Source organism: Haemorhous mexicanus, chromosome 1 (genome assembly GCF_027477595.1).
Source record: "Haemorhous mexicanus isolate bHaeMex1 chromosome 1, bHaeMex1.pri, whole genome shotgun sequence".
Taxonomy (NCBI): domain Eukaryota; kingdom Metazoa; phylum Chordata; class Aves; order Passeriformes; family Fringillidae; genus Haemorhous; species Haemorhous mexicanus.
The window spans coordinates 64,799,423-64,818,616 of NC_082341.1; the positions used below are offsets into that span (position 1 = coordinate 64,799,423).

The following is a 19,194-nucleotide window of genomic DNA, read 5'->3' on the forward strand; positions in this document are numbered from 1 at the left end:
GGCTACAGGGTATTCTGGTTAAGTCACCTGCATGGGTAATTCAGAGGCTGTGCAGATGCCAAGGGAATTTCTCCCCCAAGGCACAGAGGGAGGGAAAAAGGAGCAAAACCCTTGAAAAACATCTGTTTGTTTCTCTCACCTCTTGTCAGTCAGGCCTCTTGCCAAAAGCTCATTAAAAGTAAGTAAAGGAAGGAAAAATTGTATGATTACATTTATTATTATGCAGATAAAGAAATTTGGGGGATATATGTTTAAAAAAAAAAAGGGAGAGAGAAAGAAGTATGAGAAGTATAGATACCTCTGCTTCTTGTAGGGTCCCATGGTTCAAGCATACCATGTCTGGACATGTGATAGGGGAACCACAACCTTCTTGAATTGCCAGCTCCATGTACTGTTTTAGACACTAGAAACAAGTAAAGAAAAGAAAAAAAAAAATGTTATAGCCCACATGTTGGTAACAACCAGATGTCAGAGATGCTGTGCAGTTCCCACCTTCACCACCTTAATTGGCTGTCCTGAAGCTCCAGCACACAGCAAACATCAATTACTATAAGCGTGAATGCTACAAGTCATTACATTGGAAAGAATGCAACAAAGAACAATTAATTATGCATGACTTCATCTGCCAAGCATTGCGTTTACCTAAGTCAGCAAGTCAGACCTTTCAGCCCTAACAACCCCTATGCTCTGCTAAACTGGGATTGGAGAATTTGGCAGAGGAGAGTATCTTTTATCCTAATTAAACAGGCTTTGTGCCTTTGTTTTTCCTCCTGTGTTCTTAATTCAGACTCTCATCCAGCATTCGCCATTGCAGGAGAACTCATTTACAAGAAAGACACTGCTCTCAGCTGCACAAAAGAGAAAAGGGGTTCAGCACCTGCTTGGGAGGTTATAATGTGCCTTAGAAGATGTGCGGCCACCAGTTTTTCCTCCTCCTCAACCCCGCCCCTCCCCACCACAGAGCAAATAATTTCCATAATTTATCACAATTTATCATCAACCTCTACTCTATCCAAAGTCTATTTCCAGCAGGGAGACCACTTTACGAGTGTTTCCAAATTGTTCCATTACAAAAACAGCAGGCTTCCCCTCCAAGTTCAAAAAGCCCTTTATTCTCCTCACACTTTATCTGGCATGCCAGTTTCAAATATATTCAATTTGTCCTTATAAGACATATTATAGAGTCTTCAGTAAAATCATAACACAAAACTCATGCAATGGACCAAAGAACAGTGCTGGAATTGTTCCTCCAAATTGCAAAAACAAGTAAGTAAGGTCACTTCTACCCAAAACAAAACAACAAAGTCTCCTCAAAATAATTGCAAAGCATACGATAAATTGCAAGTCAGCATTAACAGAACAACAAAGCATGGACTTCTGACAGATTTTTGTATCCGCTTGCACAGTTTACTGTAAATGAAAATAAATATATGTTATGAAAAGAAGGACTAATGTAGTTTTTTCCCTACAGTTTTATATTTCATGCCCACATTACAAACCTCCTCCCCAGTACTGCTGATTTCTTCATTATTGCCCCATCAATTTTCAAGAAATATGTTAAAGTGAAATAAGGTTTTGAGACCTCTGTCTCTGCCAACTTTTGGAAGAGGCACTGAGTTCAAAAGCTAATAGGTGAGTGATGGGGAATCACAGCCTTTCTGAGTATGGCAGCCTTAGACTCTTCAAAAAACACTGTTTTATTATTTATAGGCATGTAACGTTCAAATCTGTGTTAGTCTGGACTATTCTGAGAAGGCCTTGCATATGGTGCTCAGATTAAAGAAATTTCCTCATTTGTATTTTTTATTGGAAAACTGATTCCCTCTCAACCGTCAGGATAATTAGGACCTTTACAAATGGAAATGAGATTTCCTTATTATTCCGTCTGTCTCTCTACTGAAATCTCCACATCCACGTTTTGTTGAATTCTGATGAGCTATAGAGATATTAGCTCAAGCAAGTAGAATCATCTTAACTTACTGGCATTTTAAATTAACTTACTTTTGATTTGCAAATATTTGAAGTGTATTCTCTTAGAAGAACGCTGGGATATAACCTAACTGGTAAGCTTTAAATGTGTATCTCATTAAGAACTAATGTATTCAGATCCAGCATGCACCCCTATAAGAAAGCAGCAGAGCAGGTTGTAAGGAATAGATGGTGCAAGAAGTGTGTGGGAGGCGAGGGAGATACAGGTGAAAAGCAAAAAAGAAATCATGTCAGTTACTGAAGGCAGTATTAGCTCCCTAGGGATTATCAGCCCAGATTTAATCAGGAGTCATTCTTTTATTATTCCAACAGCAGTTTCCATGCCCTGTCCCATCTTCTCGCCCACTGCTCCCAAAGGCATCCAGGCACAGTGCTTTTACAATGTCAGTTTACCCACAGGATCAAAGCACCCTCCAGCACAGCAGCTCCCTCACAGAGCAGTGAGCAGTGAACAGAAGCAGGTATGGAACCACACTGGTGCCTGGGAGTGGGCTCCTGGTGACACTGGAGCTGCCAGGGCTGTGCCCACATCTGCCACCGTGGGCTGGGCAGTGGCAGCGGGTGACATAGGGAAAGCCCAAGAAAAGCATGCCCAGAGCCCAGGGTGGCTCCCAGAGCTGTTACTGATGCAGATGGAGGCCGTGGGTGACCTCGTCCTGCAGCTCCATATTCATTAAGCACTGAGCATTGCCCACATGCTTCAGCACATATCACAGGAGAAATGGGGCAGCAAGTACTCACTCCCTACACAGATTTTCTCCCTGGTTTGTACCTGTACACAGCCTCCTCCACAAGTAATGTAAACAGAAAAGTCTGCCCTCAGAGTCCCTTCCCCAAGGCCTGCACAGGCTGCAGTGTGTTGAGTGCACTTCTTAAATCCGTGGGCAGAACCTCCTTACATCTGACTTCGTCTCCTCACGGGAGACCTGATTACTTTCTGGATCAAGTCTCAGGGCAGCAGTTGGTGAAGGGCAAATGTTTCCTTCCCACCAAAGCATTTAGGTTGCCTTAATTCCTCAGCAAGCATGAGAGAGCAACCTTTTACTTTTGCTAAGATCCTGGCTTCTGTCTCCTCCGTGGTGCCGCCTGATATTCAGTAATTTGTTTTGACAGCATGGTACAGTAGATTTGTATTCTGGGGGCAGCTCAGGTCAGGTGGTTACAGAGGGAGGACAAAGCCTGAGAAGTTACTGCAGGCCCAGCAGCAGCCCAGAGGCTTGTTCTTAATTTAGACTCTCAGGACAGGAGCTCAGAGCACTGACAATTATGTCAGAGTACAAGGATGGGCATGAAGCTCTTAAGGAGCTTCGATCCATAGTATAGATTTTGCAATCATTTTCCATATGCAGCATCTAAGTCATTAGGGGTACCAAGCCAGGAGAACAGAGGTTTCTGAGGATTGCTAATGATCTGGATTCTTCTCTTCTAACCCACTGCTTGGTTGCAGGTGAACATAAGTGGCCAACCAACCTTCTGTGGTTCTTTTAGAGGTTGCCGTGTTTTCAGCTTGGAGAGATTATGTAATTGGGCTGTGCAGTGCCATGGATCTTCAAGTATTTCCCAGAAAATCTCCCTGTTAAATCATTTTTATAGATATGAAATCTTTGGTCATGATTTTCTGCGCTTGGAGAAGGTGCTTTGGGTGCAATACAAGAAGGGCCTAAAGTTGCTGGGAAACTTGAAGGAAGCATTTAATATTTATTGCTGAAGGGATAGGCTTTTTACCAAAGTATGTACATAAATGAAGATGTGAATTTCTTGTTCCCTCTTAGCACCAAAGAAGAAACACTGGAAAATCACTAAAATTTTTAAATATGCCTTCATCTTGCAGAGAAACTGTTTTCAGAGTGGTTTTACCATTATTTACAGCTCAGCTACTAATTCAGCTGCTTACTTGAGAAGTGGCAACTAAGAGTATCTGAAAAGATGCAAGCCAAAAACGTGATGAAAAGATGTTTCCATGTCCGTATAATGAATCACAACTGACCTTCTCAGCAGCGTGTCCACCCACACTTTAGAGAATACATTTTTGCAGACATAAAATGGCAAGATTTTTTGGGCATTATGTCTACAAAAATCAGCAGTGTCTCAGGAAAACGGTATACACTACATATGCTACTTAATTACTCTTCAAAGGGAAGGGAAAATCAAGATGCTCTGCCTTCTGTGATACAAAGCATTTCCTGAAAGGGTCTTAATCCTGACATCCTAGAAATCATGAGATCTCAACACCCTGGGCTACACTCTCCCACCAATTTCCTGCAGTATGGTGACTTGTGAGCACGGAAAACAGTCAGTGGCTGGAGTGGCCTCAACACAGGATCTGTGGCGCATGGTGACATAAATGCCATCCTCTTACTTTCCATGGCCAGAGCCAGCAAAGTTTCCATGAATGTGTCACATAGCCAAGGCAGAACTGTTGAGACAACAAACTAAAAACTGACCAAGGTCTTGCTGAACAGGTTAGAATCCTGCTGATTCCAGATCACGCACTGGAGGTTTGATTCCATTATGTTCACCCCTCAAATAAAAAGTAGACACCAACACAAGTGGTTTTAATTCCCATACCTGCAAGTGTGCTCTAATCAGTTAACTCAGATTTTCCCCACTGAGCAACTATATCATGTACATATCTGTGCTCTGGGAAACATAATAAAATCCTGAGGCATTCAAGCAAGAGAGATCAATTCAAATGTGGTAATATAATTCCACTAGCAAAACTCAGTACACCTAACAGAATGTTTTGCTGCTGATCTAGCTTTTAGAAGCATGTTTTGCTCCTGCAGGACTACTGACAACTTCAGTCAAAAGAGGACTACAAGTATTTTTTTTGTCTGCCTGAGATTCATAATGTATAATGACATTTTTTTGTCAATAATTTGTTGTCTAAGCATTTTGGGGCAAGATTTTTTTCTTCTTATGCTGGTTTTGTCTTTCAGGCCATCACCTTCCTCTATTTAATAAAATAATATCAATATCCAGTTACCTATGTCACAAAATGTTACTCATGAAGGTTTTTTGGTGGTTTTTTTTTTTTTGTTTTGTTTTGTTTTGGGTTTTTTTGTACCTTGCAAGACTTGTAGGAAAGATTATGATTTAGACAAATTCCTACAATTCCCCAAGTACATATTCCCCTCCTGGAACTAAGGGTCTGTTGGAAGAGTACATTGAAAGATGACGGAGTCATCTTTAAAAATACACTGAAAAGCCTAATCAAGGAATGCACAAAGTAGTAATGTAAAAGATTCCTTCTTCAGTAATAAACAGAAGTGCTTTCTATGGTCAGCTTTGAGCCTAAGAATGAAAATTCTGTTCAGGCTATTAATGGATTTTTCATTTCAACACTTCTGCATGCTGCTCTAACTTCAACTTTTTTTTTTTCCCAAAAGTATATTGTACAGAAGCTATTTTTAATGTACTTATCAAGAAAAATATGTCTGTTTGGTTATATATTTAGTCTGCAAAGGGATCATAACAGTTCTGCATTTTAACATAAAAATGAGTTCAAAGTGTAACTTCAGTGTTAGGTTGCTAGGTAATGATGTGACAAAGGCACGATATCCCTTTCACTGTGAAATATGAAGTTTCTATTCAAATCCACTTTGAGATAACTTATGTATCAAAGACAAAAGATGGATCTCAATCATTCCTACATACTGCTTTTCAAGTACCTGGACATGTTCCATTACCTTGCTCCTCTCTGACCTGCCTGCAGCTGTTCAGATCCCAAAATGCAGCCTCATTAGTTTGGATACAAAAGCATAAAAGAAACCCCATATGTAATATGACAAAGCTGAACAGGTATCTTTATTAAGAAACATGGAGGGAGGGCTAGAAAGAAAAAAAAAAAACAGAAAACACTGGCTTATTTTCCTGTCAAATGCCACCGATACTGCTGCCAGCCACTGTGCAGCAGTTGGTACAGGACAAGTAAGGGTATTTGTCTTTAATTCAATTATGGAAAAGTAAAGAACAGATCTACAGTATTTCGCAGACAGTACTAGGCCATGATCTACATTAAATGTGAAAATGCACAACATGATTGAAGGCATCTTGCCAAAACAAGGCCTTTCTCCTAACATGTAACTTGAAGACAATTTCCATTCCAAAAAAAAAAAAGAAGAAGAAAAACTGAGGAGTCCCTCTTAAAATCCACAGGAATTATTTACAATGTCTAATCTGTCTTCCTGAGATCTTCTCAAAGCTGTGTTTGTTTGGGGTTCAGGTTTTGTACAGCATGGACTTTTTTACAAACTCCAGGTTTGGGAGCAGGGGGCAGAAATACTGTACATGGAGAGAATACTTAACTTTTCAGTTGACATTCCAGACTGCCTCATGATTCAGAACAGATGAACAGATAGGCATTCAGTTTTTATTTTAGTTCTGGGCCATGGTTATGTACTTTTTATTCAGTGAGACATAACATTCTTTATTTCTTAATACTTTAGGAATGTTACCTGTTCTTTAGTGAGTACACAATCTAGTATTACTAATTTTGGTGAGACAGTTCACGTCAGAATTCTAAATTTAACCACCTTGTTCTACCCAGTATCTAATCAAACATATACTAAGAGAAACATACCCCCCCTAGACAGTACTCATAGTGTTTATGGCAGATCTATATAATGTTTAATAATATGTTCATCATTGCTGTGACATCTGCACTTCCACATGTTCCATCACCAAAATGGATCAGTCACTTTCAATGTGTGGTACTCAAACTCCTCAAGCATCTCTCAAATGGTCTTAAAACTAGATGATACAAGTGTATTGGCCATTAGCTTGGAGGCATTTCCACTTTGCTTGGAAAAAAAAGTGAGGCTCTTCCAATTAAAGTTTTTGGACAAAAATGGAAATCTCTTCATTCGCTACAGATAAACTTATGATAGGCACAGTTTAAAGCGAGAAGCAAAATTCCAATGAAATACTGCCCAATCTCTATTTTAACTGCTAAGGACCGGATACAGTCATAAATGAACAGATAGAAGATCAAATGCATAGAAGATCAAGCCACATAAGAATCTTACCAAGAAAGATGCTTGAAAGAAACTGAAAAAATGCCCCTGTAGCTTCAAAGAACATACAGTCAGTTCATGGCTCAATATGAGGGAAGGAATAACATCATTAACAAGAATTTTATTTTGTCATGACCAAGTGAAAACACCAAGCAACAGAACAGAACATAACTACCTCCTCTTGTTCCACAAGCCTATTTTTTATGGGATCCTTCAAACATACCTGAGAAATATATTGTCATCAGCTTTGTCTCAAAATATCTACCAGTGATGCTGAATTCTGCTCAGAAACACAGTATGAAACCATGAGGCCCAAGACATCCTAGCAGCCTTCCATAAAAAGCAGGAAAGGTTCCTGGTAATTGTTGCCATGAAGTGGTACCACCAAACAGAAAAGGACCAAAGAACAGGACCAGAGAAACTCACCCTTCACAAAATAGAACCAGCTGCAAATTTAATTTCTCTTGCCAAAAATCCATGTCAGGCTAAACCTGGTCTGACCAACAACTACAAAACAGACACGAGCATGAGGCTTATGTCACAGTCTGACTCAGTTACTGTGGCACTTCAAGGCATTGACAAGTTACTTCACATCCATTTCTTCATTGGTTAAATGGAGATAACACCAACTGCTTCGATGAAATGCTGTCATTAAAATATTAGTTCCCTCTTCCTCCCATCTTCCCTTGGCCACCATTCAGAGGCTGCCAACTCTACTGACTTCAGAAACATGCAGTCCCTCTTCCTGAATAGTAGTATCCCTTAAAAGTCAACGGGTACATCTGTACTCTTTTGATAACCCACCTCTGCCTTTGGTTTTACTCTGCAGAGAATTACATACAAGAAGTTCTTAAACCATCAAAATTACTACAGAAGTGCTCTGTGTTCAGTGCCAATATTACCAGGTGTAGGAAATCTCTTTTTTAAAACTTGAAAAAAAATTATTCTGAAAAATTTCAAATGTTGAGCAGGGAAAAAAAGAATCCCAAATGTCAACACTTCCAAATGGAAAACAACCTGAGATGAGCTTTATATAAAGTAAGTGGGGCATTGCAGCAAAAGGTATATTTAGGAAGAGGAGAAGGTAGTGAGTGTTCTGGTGCAGTTGTGAGAAGGTGTCTCATAGGATGGGGAGAAAAAGAGAACAAACCCCTTCTTGAAAATGAGGACAAAGCAACAGAAGTGATACTAAAACCCAGGGTTGGCTAGATGATGGCAAATTCAAATATACCCTTACTCATAAGTTGTACTAAATATTATTTCAGTGGGTTATTGATACACAGTTGTTTCACTTAGCTGGTATCCCATTCTTTTTGCCATCTGCCTCCTCCTTGTCCTTGATCTACTTGATTACCTCTGCTCTCTGACTCTTCTGACCGTGTTTTTTGCCAAGACCCCAAGACATTCGTTTTTCCAGTTTCCGAGTGCTTCCTTCCACAATCTGAAACTTCACAGCGCTAAGGGCCAAATGTCACTGTTCAGCCACCCAAAGGAGGCAGAACAATGCACGGCTGTTCTTGAACAGATTAAGGAAACCAGAGGAGCCTTAGAGCCTCCTGTTGATGAAGTACCAACAGAGAAACTCCTATTTCTCTAACAGTTTCTTCTTCTTCTTTAGTAAAAGCAGCCATCAGCAGCCTCTTTCTGAGGCTGAAGCCCCCCCAGGGCCCAGGCAGGTGGCTGTCCATGGCACCGCACCACCCACAGCAGCAAAGGAGCCTTTTGAGCCCATGCCTAGCCCTAGCCTTGCTGTCATACATAGCTGCAGCAGAAAATCTTGTTCTCCAATTGCCTTTGGAACACCGCCTACTTGTAGAAGCACAAGAAAGCACAGAAGCTACCTGGGCTTGCATGCTGACTCCTGCTTCTCCTAAAGCTGCATTGAAGTTTAATCTCATTTGGACTGCATTGTGTGCACGAAAGTAACAAACAGGTAGATCATCATGGTATTTGTTTTGCACATTTTGTAACCCAGTTGCCTCACACACTTCTCAGAAGTACAAGACTCGACAAAGAATTTGCTTGGGAAAAAAAGAAGGGTGAATCATACTAGCTCTGCCTAAACCTGTGCCAACAACACAGAATAACATACGTGAAAGCATCTTCTGTTTTCAGTTTGTTACACAGTGTCTTCGACATCCAAACCCTGTGCCAGTAAATAACACACAAGACAGATGGACATAAGCTGCTGCTTGACATAAATAGCAGCAATCCCATTTATTGCTCACCTGGCTCTCACTGGGGCCCTGAAATGCTTAAGAGGAGGCAAAGAAAAGAGCAAAGACAAAACCAGAAAGAATTGGTGTGCAGGGTAAAGCCAACACTGGTAATTTTTACTGACCCCTAAGACCACGTTTTTGCAACAGCAGTGCACTGGTTCCCTCCTGTCACCACTGCCACCAGGGCAATCTTACCCCACCTGCTAAAACCTGGCCTCCACAACTGCTTACAGGCTACAGACTCACACTGAGTCTTTCATAGGGCCCTTGGTACTTCCAGTGTTACTGCCAGTCCTGCACTCCTCTCTAGCACTTCCAAAGGGTAGAGTATGCTGTGCCAGACACCAGGGCAATTCTAGCCCAGGGGATGCGAGATGCACGTGATCACACCACTGACTGTCTTTCCCTGCTGCTTTCCCAGTTTCAGCCATGTTTTGAAAAGGCAGGAGTCTCCTAGATGCACACCTTCCAGACCATCTAATGAGCACCAAAGCCCGGGCAACATCCAGCACTCTGTGCAAAGGCAGAGTGGGGAGGGTGGCCTGTCCATTCCTGGCACTGCCCACCAGAGCACTCCTGACTCTTATCTGAGTGAGGCACTCTCGGGGCAAAGAAGGAAGGAAAAGAGCAAACATTTAGGAACTTTTATTAGAAATAAGTATAATATTCAAAGTATTATTCTGTAAGTGGATCAATCAAGAAGTAAATAATATTAGCTTGCTTTGGACCCAGATGCACTGAAGCACTGTAAAATACTGTATTTTTTAACACTGTAATGGTGTGGACAGACATAGTGTATAATTATTTCACATACACATGTGAGCACCATGACCACCATGGGGGCAAAAACATGAGTGGCTGCACATCCAAGGAAGAAAAAATTGCAAAAAAAGGTAAACATAAGGGCCTGCTGATAAGAAGGACATCCCCCCCAAAACAGACAAGGATGAGTGGGAAGACAAGGAACAAGATGAGCAGTATCAGGAACAGATGAGACCTTCCCCCCCGTCCCCTTTCAAAAAAGGGATAAGTAAAGGTAACAAAGGGACCATAAAATCGTGGAGCTTGAGCAGTTCAGATATTGCTGAATATCCATACGTAAAAGTGTGCACCACAGCATGGCACTCTGCAAAGACTTTATAGATAGAGGAAATGAACTGAAAAATGTAAAGTTCAGTCCTCTAAAACTTTCACAGATCATATACCTCTTCCCAACCCTCTTCAGAGATCAGTCTTTCATTCAAAACTAATATAAATCCCAACACAATGAAACCAAGTCATTAGGTACATACACTACACTGCAGCCATTTCCAAATTCTTGGCATGTGTAAATGTGTGCTTTATCTCACACTGCAGTGGAATCTTATGCCAAGTGCAACACATGTTGAACCCAAGGCTCATGCCTCGTCAGACCTGATTGAAGTAAGATGGCAAGTATGTTCTGCAAGCCATCTGCTTTTTCTGCTGAGAACAGAGAGAGTAAAAATGTTTACAGTTATTTGAAAAACTCCTGCCCTACTAGCAACATTCCACCAAAATGCATACATACACATTCTAAAGCACAGTTTACTTACTTTGGCTAGAACACAGCTTTTATGGGGTATTTTGTTTACTGCAAGAGTTTCTAAGCTGAAAAAAAAAATAGCTGTACACAATTCTAAGTTGTTTGAATGCCTTGGTTTTACAGTCTACAAATGGAAAGGAAATATAACCTCGCCCCCACAAATATCTAAATAGTAACTATTTCCAGTTATTTCCACAGCCATAAATACTGTGAAAAATAATCATTGTTGCAGCATCACTATTACAGTTAGGAAGGGAAAAAAAAAAGTAATATGTAACAGAACAAAAAATTAACAAAAACAATGGTTTCAGCTTATTGGAGTAGAACCTATTATTTCCATGTCAAGTATTAAACTATTTCAAGTTTAATACTACTCCTGGATATATAAAATTACCCTGAGTGACAGAAGAATAAGCTACACAAGCTGAGAGCATTGCTAGCTGAAAAACTGCAAAACTGATTGGTGCTCAACCCCAGAGCTCACAGGGGATATTCTTACACCAAAATCTTTCTTAAGTGTAGTGTGAAGGTATCTAGATGTCCTGGAAGGGTGAGAGGAAGTTTAGGGCATGGCACACCAGTAGAGTTGCTGCAGACTGTGCCCCAAGCAATCCTCCATGCAAGTCCCAGCACTCCATGTCAAGCTGCTCCTGACACTGCTTTTTGGAGGCTGCCCAAAAGTGCAACTCATATGGCCTCCCAGAAACTGCTCTGGCTTCAAGACAGAGAGTCATGTAGCCAGGTTAAAAGTTTCCAGAGCCCTCTTTGTTACAGGATGCAAGATCTACATGTCTGGGCATGCATCAGCCCAGACACATCCATTGGGAGGACATTGGGACACAGACAACAGTCAGACAAACGCTGGACTTGGGAGCATAAACACAACTGAGACACATTATGCCCAGTGAAATAAATAGAGCGTGTCTAAAGGCTTCTCCCAGCTGCATTCGGGCTCACCCATGGCTGGCTCTTGGTTCAAAGTCAGCAAAGTGACTGCACCTTCCTTGACACTGTCACAGCACCGAAACACCAAGCTCACAGGAGACTCTTCCCAGTGCTGGCCAGGGAAGGAGTGTATGGATGGCAGCTGTGGCACCGACAGGGGACATGCAGGCACAGCAACACCCCCAGCCATTCCTGCCCTCTCCCTCTAGCCAGTGTCCTGTTGGAGAGCAGAGTCCAGCTCTGCCTGGCACAGTCCTCAGCAGCCCACGCTTCCCTAAGGGTTACTCTACCCAGCTAGCACTGAGGTTCATATACCATTAACAATACTAAACCAGAGACACTGAGTTCTTGGGATAGGAGTGGGACCACTGTAAAAGCATCAACTTCTCCAATTTTCTGGGTTTTTTTTTTTATTTAAAACAGTATTTTCATATCTACCTTTTAGGTGATGTGTTCTTCAAACTTTTGTTACAAATGAAAATACAGAAATGTTTCATGCAAGTCGGTATAGAAAACAAACTTCATGAAGTTCAGGTTGAAATGCAAAATAATCAATCTTATCATAGTTTCTTGAAATACACAGCTAGATTCTCATCCTGTTTAAGCTACCCTGAATTCAGCGTAAGTGAAAATATTCTCACCCTAGCTGGCTTCACAAATATCCAATTTCTTCATGAATTCAAACAATCAAGGCTAAAACTTAAACATACTTGCTTGATGTTTATCCACAATTTCTTTAAACATAAAACCAAGTACATTTATTCTAGAGTTAAAAAAGCCCCAAACCAATACCCACCCCCTTGCAAAAAACGAAACAAAACAAAACAAAACAAGCAAACAAACAAAAAACAAACAACAAAAAGCAGCACACCAACATCCTCCAGTGACTTCTGACCTGTTTTCAGGTCAGGTACATTAGTTACCATTAGTGAGGTACATCAAAGTCACTACCACCAGAGAAACAAGGTCCATTTTTCCCATGCTTACAAAGAGACCAGAAGAGTACTACTTTCTGTAGGGCTTTTATCAGCCCATTCAACTTCTCCCCCTATCATTTCCACCAGCTTTATTTGATCTGAATTTGCAGGCCAAAAAGTCCTTACTGACTACTATAGGCAATGCATGACCTGAGCAACATCTCTGCAGCACAGAGGCAGGGGGTTCAAAAGGCCAGTTTTGTTTAGGTTTTCTGACTGCCCTTAAAAGTTACATATAAGATTTTAAAGGCCCCTAAGAACTCAGAAAAGGATAATAGGGAAACAAAAGCTCACAGCTATCCCTATGATATTTCAAGGTTTTGCTTCAGAAAAAAGAAAATACTGAGATTGCATGCAAACTATGCATGTTCTCCAACACTCTTAAACTGCATCTTATTTCGCTTTATTTATACTTTTTGCTAGTGCTTGCTATGGGAACATATATTAAGTTACAAATTATCAAAAGTAAAATAACAAGAGAAATCTTTTAAATAAGGCAAGACAGGCTAACACCAAATGCTTTTTAGAAAAGCATCCTATGTCAGCATGAGTGCAACATATGCTTCTTGTACAAGCAATCCCATCTCACAGTTCTGTCCATCTTCCATTACCCTGCTTCTGTAATGTGAAGGCACTGACAGATCTTACCGCTGTACAAAAGACGCAGTTGCATTCCTGAAGAGTGGTCATCTTATCCCGGGAATATTCACAGAGACATAGCTTGCACGTGAGGAGAGGCTCCAGAGCTAACTCTCCAGCTTCTGACTCATCAGCTGTCATGGTGTCAGGAAAAGGCTTCTCAGCAGAGCCCATTCAGTCATTAATGGTGCAACTCAGCCTGAAAAGAGAAATCGGCAGCTGAAACTTTGTACAAGCCATGCAGTCACTTCCACTGCTTTGAAAATTTACATCTCAGACCCATAAAAGTACCTGCACACCCAAATGTACTACTCAACATCTTGGAGCCAGTCTCAACTTGGTGAATTCAAAATTTACAAAGAGAGCACACCTCCTTAATAGACCTGAACTGGCTGGGTTCTCTGAGAACATTCACCTTGCTGGCACAAAGCACCTCAGTCCAGCTGCTTAAAACAAAACACACACAGATGAAGCATTACATACATATATATATATATCTATATATATCTATATCTATCTATCTATCTATATATATATATATATTTATATTTATATATATATACCTCACTCTGCCTTTTCAAATGAGTTTCAGACTCATACTCCCACCCAAGAGGGATCCTTCAGTCTTCATTGCACCACACAGTTCCAGTGAATGTCTCCACTCCCACTTTCTATTCCAGTTGGTGGCTTGGAAACTCCCCTAGGCAGTGCAAGACAGGAACAGACTGCTACTTTCTAGGCAAGCACTTCAAACATTTAGTCTGTAATGTTGGTGGTGGGTACCATGAACTCCACCTTCTCTGTCAATGAGACAGTGAGCTGGCACTCTATTGCAAAAGGGACGGTGAAGGCATCTAAAATCAGGAAAGGACTTCAGCTTGCATGTGTTACTTCACATAGGGCTGGAGCTTAAAATCAAATGAGTAAGAGCATTTCATGTGCAATCCTCTTTTTTGCATTGCCTTAATGATGCCAAAAAGTAGCTTTTGTGTATCCCACTTCCTGGCATCCAGCTCTTCTATTTATTTCATAGACCTCTGAGGCATTTAACTGATGTTTGTGAACCAAGTACACCAGCACTTTGACAGAGAAATGATCACCAGAGCCATGTTTTCGCTACATGTCACAGCAGTGCTTGGGGATGAAATTTCTCTTCTTTGATGAGCAGCAGATGGAAATGCCATGTCTGCATGTAATGCTTTCTGGCCTAAGCATTTGAAAACACTGCACCATAATCATAAAAAATCTCTAGACCCTCATTCTTACTCAGTAACACTGAAAAAGGAATTAAAGAGAATATCCTTGTGCTTAAGCTGAAACAATGCAAAGCTATTTGCAGATTTTACTAACCTCAGCACAAACAGTGGGGTTCACCACAGTATTTAAGGCACAGAAAAATCTAGCCACACCTCTAAGAAACTTGGCCCAACTTCCACTGCCTTCTGAATATACTTTGCTGATGGCAAGACAACCTTCACACATATTTTACAAGCAGAGACCTAGTGGCCAGCTGTGCCCAGCTGCTTGCAGCAGCACCAATAGTGCAGCTCTACTAAATCTGAAGAGCTGCATCACAAATGAAGGCTGCATGAACATGAAACCAATCAAAACCTACCAATGTGCCTGTCAGATCTGTCATCTCGTGAGGGAAATCAGAGACTTGAGCCCTTTGGTCCTCTTCTGCTGGCCTCCCCTGCAGCCCTGAGCACCCTCTGGGCAGGGCTGTCAGGTCACGTTTGGCAGCACGTCCCTGCTGCCATTCAGTGGCTGTCGGAGTGGCCAACGCAGCTGCAGACCATCAACGCATATGTGATGTACTGACTTGCAGTACCTGCTGAATTCCTCCCTAGGGGGAGAATGATAGGGCTCATGGAGTTTGTGGAACCTTTCCCTGCAGCTCCTACCTCATAACCTTACTCACAGCTGAGCCCATCCCCAGGCCTGTCCCCAAAGCCTCATGCCCTGTGCTCCCACAATCTGCAGGAAGACACTTTCTCTTCAAAACCGAGAAAACCACAATAAATCTGGGTTAAAGAACACTTAACCCTTTTTAATTTTTACATTTGGTAGTTTCCTAGACTATCCTGTCAGAGAAGCCATCAGATTTGTACCTTGGAATGCCTTTCTTGTAAGCACACAGTTTCAAGAGATACAAGTATCATGGCCAAGATTCCGGCAACCAAACTTCTGACCACAAATCCAAAGCCAACTCTCTTTTTATGGCTTGCTATCACTAGTTCATAACACACACTACTCCCACATTATTCTTGTTGCAGTCCTGGGGCCTGCTGCACTGATGCCCCTCTCAATTCGATCCATAGAGCTGCAGAGCTGGAGCTCCAGCATGGGCAGAAGCCTTTGAAGGAAATCTCCCTCTGAGTCAGGAACTGCAACAATCTTCTGTAATTATTGCAGCAGGGTGGGGGGGAACTCTGAGTCACTGGAAACGCTATGGCAGATCAAGAACTACCTGTTATTTAAACCCACATGCTAGACATTATCTCAGTATTTAGGAGAATTGTAACACATTTACTCAGGCTGCTTTTCAACAGCAGCTGCACCTGTACAGGAGAGCTACTCACCCTCACTCTGCAGTGATCTGAGATTTTCTTCATTTACACAGTAAAAGGCAGCAAAGCTAAAAGGACAGATGCACAAAAGAACAGGTAGGAATATTTCAAGATGTGGGAATGGATATAAAATGGATACAGCTGTTTCAAAAGTCAGTGTTCTTCTTATAACTAAAAAGGGTTATGACCCTGCATGCAGGCAGCACTAAGGCAGCTGCAGGAAGATTCAGGTATAAGATTGAGTTTTAGGGCTAGAGGCTAATTTTAGATGGCCTAAATCCAGCACTCAGTGACAATGAGGAGCAGGCTCTTGACACACTACTCTGTGCTAGTAGCAACCTAATGCCACAATGTGACTGTAGGGCTGTAGGGACTCATTATGACATCTCACTGTTATTGATGATAACCCTTGTCATAACCCTGTCCCTGAAGACTGCAGGTTAAATTCAGTTTTGCTCCTTGTCCCTCCACATATTCACCCTTCCCTCACACCAAGATGCCAGGGCACAGCTGAGGTTCTCCCTAAAAGAGGCAGAGCACCCTGTGGAAAACTCCAGCAGACAGCACCAAGCAAGCCTGGCACATCAGAGGATCCACCCCCAGCCAGCCCAGGCTGGCTCAGCTCACTGCAGCCTCATTAACTCCATCAGAGTTCATCAAACGAAGCGAACAGGATCAGAGAATATGGAGACAGCTCTGTGTCCTGCCTGCTCAGCCCTTGAAGGAAACACCGTGGCTACCAGGAAGAGCACTCCTCCCACAGTCCCTGAGAGGCCAGCTTGTTCACAAGCAGCTCTCTGGGTCAGGCTGGCACAGGCAAAGCCATCCTGTTAGTGCCGAACACATGCCTGTAAAAGGGACAGCAGACCTGTGGTCTGTTGGCCCTGCTCCTTTTCCCAGAGCAACCGAGCCCACACTGGTCCTTCCATCTGCCCATGAGAATTGGGACCTCTACTACTGCTGCCAAGGGACACATGCTAGAAGAGCTCAGGGTTACAGAGGAGGGTAGACCCGTTCAACAGCAGCTAGGCTCTGAGATCAGGTCCGCAGGGGAGGTTCCTTCTCATCAACATCAGATCAGATGGTGGTAACAGTATTGTCCTCCCGTTCCCAGCCTCTACTCCTCCTGTTCTTCCCCAACACTTCAAAATGCATTGTCCTCTCTCAAGCTCTCCAACTATCTCCTCAACTTTATGAGCCCAGCAGAACTGACTCTTCCAGGTTCAGCAGGGAAGCCATGAAGTTCCACCTCAGCTGCTCTGAATTCTTATGGCTTTCACTTTGCTACAATTGTCCCACAGACTGTCATTACTTAATTACACATCCATCAGTCCTCTTTACAGAGGATTAAAATTCCTATTGTAATTACAAGTGAGGTGCCAATAGGTTAGATTGAAAATTAAGCATCTTGGGTGTATGTGTTGTGCACGAGAAGAGGGAGTCACTGAAAAATTAGTTAAGAACAAAAAGCAAAACATCTTTCCATATTTAGTTTATTTTAGTTCATATTTATGAAAAAAGTGATCAGAAATTAAAGTAAATTGAAAGTTTCTGAAAAAAATGGACACTCATATAAATACAACACATAGTTGCAAAGCACTAAAATCTTCCCTTTCATGCTTACAAACACAAATGTCCTGTTTAGGAAAGCATCCCAAACAAAGCAAGAAATGTGTCACTGAAACTGTAGTGCAGCACCTCAACTCTGCAAAAAAAACCTCCACTGAACAGCAGCACAGGCTCCATGAGATGTCATGGAATATGGACAAAGACTTCTTGAGGGCATTCTAATCCAGAGAAATATACTGGTCTGAATCCTGCACCAGCGTGAATCATGGCAAGGAAGGGTCAAACTGGCCCTGGCATGCGTAAACACTCAGGAACTCGGAAGATCCATTTTTTTATCTATTTCTATCAGCCACATACACACATGCAGATCATACTCCTTTCTCATTGCACAGGATTTCCAGGAAATTTGACATCTTTCCTCAAATTGTATGCTGCTCAGCCCATAAGAACACTCATACTTCCCTGGCTGTGACCCTGATGGTACTGATGGCACAGGACAAGGCAGGACCAGAAAGTCTGAACAGATGCGAGCGACCTAGGGAGGGTCAGCCCTGTGGGGTGCAAACTGCACAGCCACCAGGACCACAGCTTGCCAAGCGCTCAGACTTGTCAATGTTTCCATTTCACTCATCTGCCTGTGGACACTTTCGCTTTGTCTCTGGGAGGTGACAAAGCTTTGTGCTTTCTTGTCGCACTGGAACATCTCAACGCTGCCCGTAAGCCAGAAAACATTAGAGTGTGCTCAAAGCAGAAAGGGCTGAGAAGCGTAAGTATGAGCAGAAACACTAACACGAAAGCATGGAGCTCCTGAGTGAAATACAAAAACTAGAAGAAAAGCACTGGAGGAAGGAATGCAAAACTGGTCTGCCCTCAGGGCCTCCTGACATTAGTGTGTCTGATGTTTAACCTTGAAAATTACTTCCTAACAGCAAATATCTGTAATACCTGCTTCTAGACAGGTACCCATTGCAAATCCTGGCATTAGCACCCCAAAGTAGAAACTACTAACTCTCTGTGATGGGGGTGAGAATGCGGATAGGTGAGTCTGGGAGACAGCCAAAGTCAAGACACCCCAGCTCCATAGAGGTACCAAAAATCTACAACATACTGCTGAAATTTTCCCTGTAAGCAGGAATTTTAAGGCAACATCCTTGTTATAGTCACACAGAGGGCTCACTTGAGCCTGCCCAGCTGCCTCAAACCATGACTACTACCGAAGAACAGAAGTTACTCTGTGTATGCGATAGAGAAAACAAGCCAGGCAGTCTCCCGAGCTACAACAACAGGACATTGTCGATATGCAACAAAGTCACTGTATTTAGCTACAAAAAGTGTGTCTGAATGTGACTCTCACCACTTAGTAACATCACACAGAATTCATTAAAGCCTCCTGCTCTGAAGCTGGAAGAAAATGAATGGAGTATGTTTAGCACCACAAGTTATGCTTTCATTTTTCACATGCTGCATCCAATTGCAAAAAACCAGAGCTCTTGGAGAAGCTACTTCAAGTCCTGTGCTTACAAGAAATTCTGCTGAAGTTAGTCAAGCTGTATGCTTTTACCTGCAATTAGAAGGAAGCCAAGAAATGCACAGGTATGAGACACAGTGCTCCAGGAAACATTAATAGAACAAAAAGGGTCCTTATTGTGTTTTCCCCTGTGGGCTGGCATGTCCATCCTGTGGGCAGGGCAAGACCTGAGAGGCCCC

At 42.2% G+C, this 19,194-nt stretch overlaps 1 protein-coding gene across 4 annotated transcripts in view; it reads right to left on the minus strand.

Moving 5' to 3' along the window:
• The window catches only part of RNF144B (ring finger protein 144B), a 76,786-nt gene that overhangs the window by 22,636 nt on the left and 34,956 nt on the right, over positions 1 to 19,194 (minus strand). For all 4 annotated transcript variants that reach the window (XM_059851591.1, XM_059851581.1, XM_059851562.1 and 1 more), the window contains 2 exons: positions 13,358 to 13,547; positions 299 to 403 (listed from right to left, as the gene is read on the minus strand). In XM_059851591.1, coding sequence (XP_059707574.1) covers positions 299 to 403; positions 13,358 to 13,522 — 270 coding nt within the window. In that variant the 5' untranslated portion in view covers positions 13,523 to 13,547. The remainder of the gene's footprint in view (positions 1 to 298; positions 404 to 13,357; positions 13,548 to 19,194) is intronic.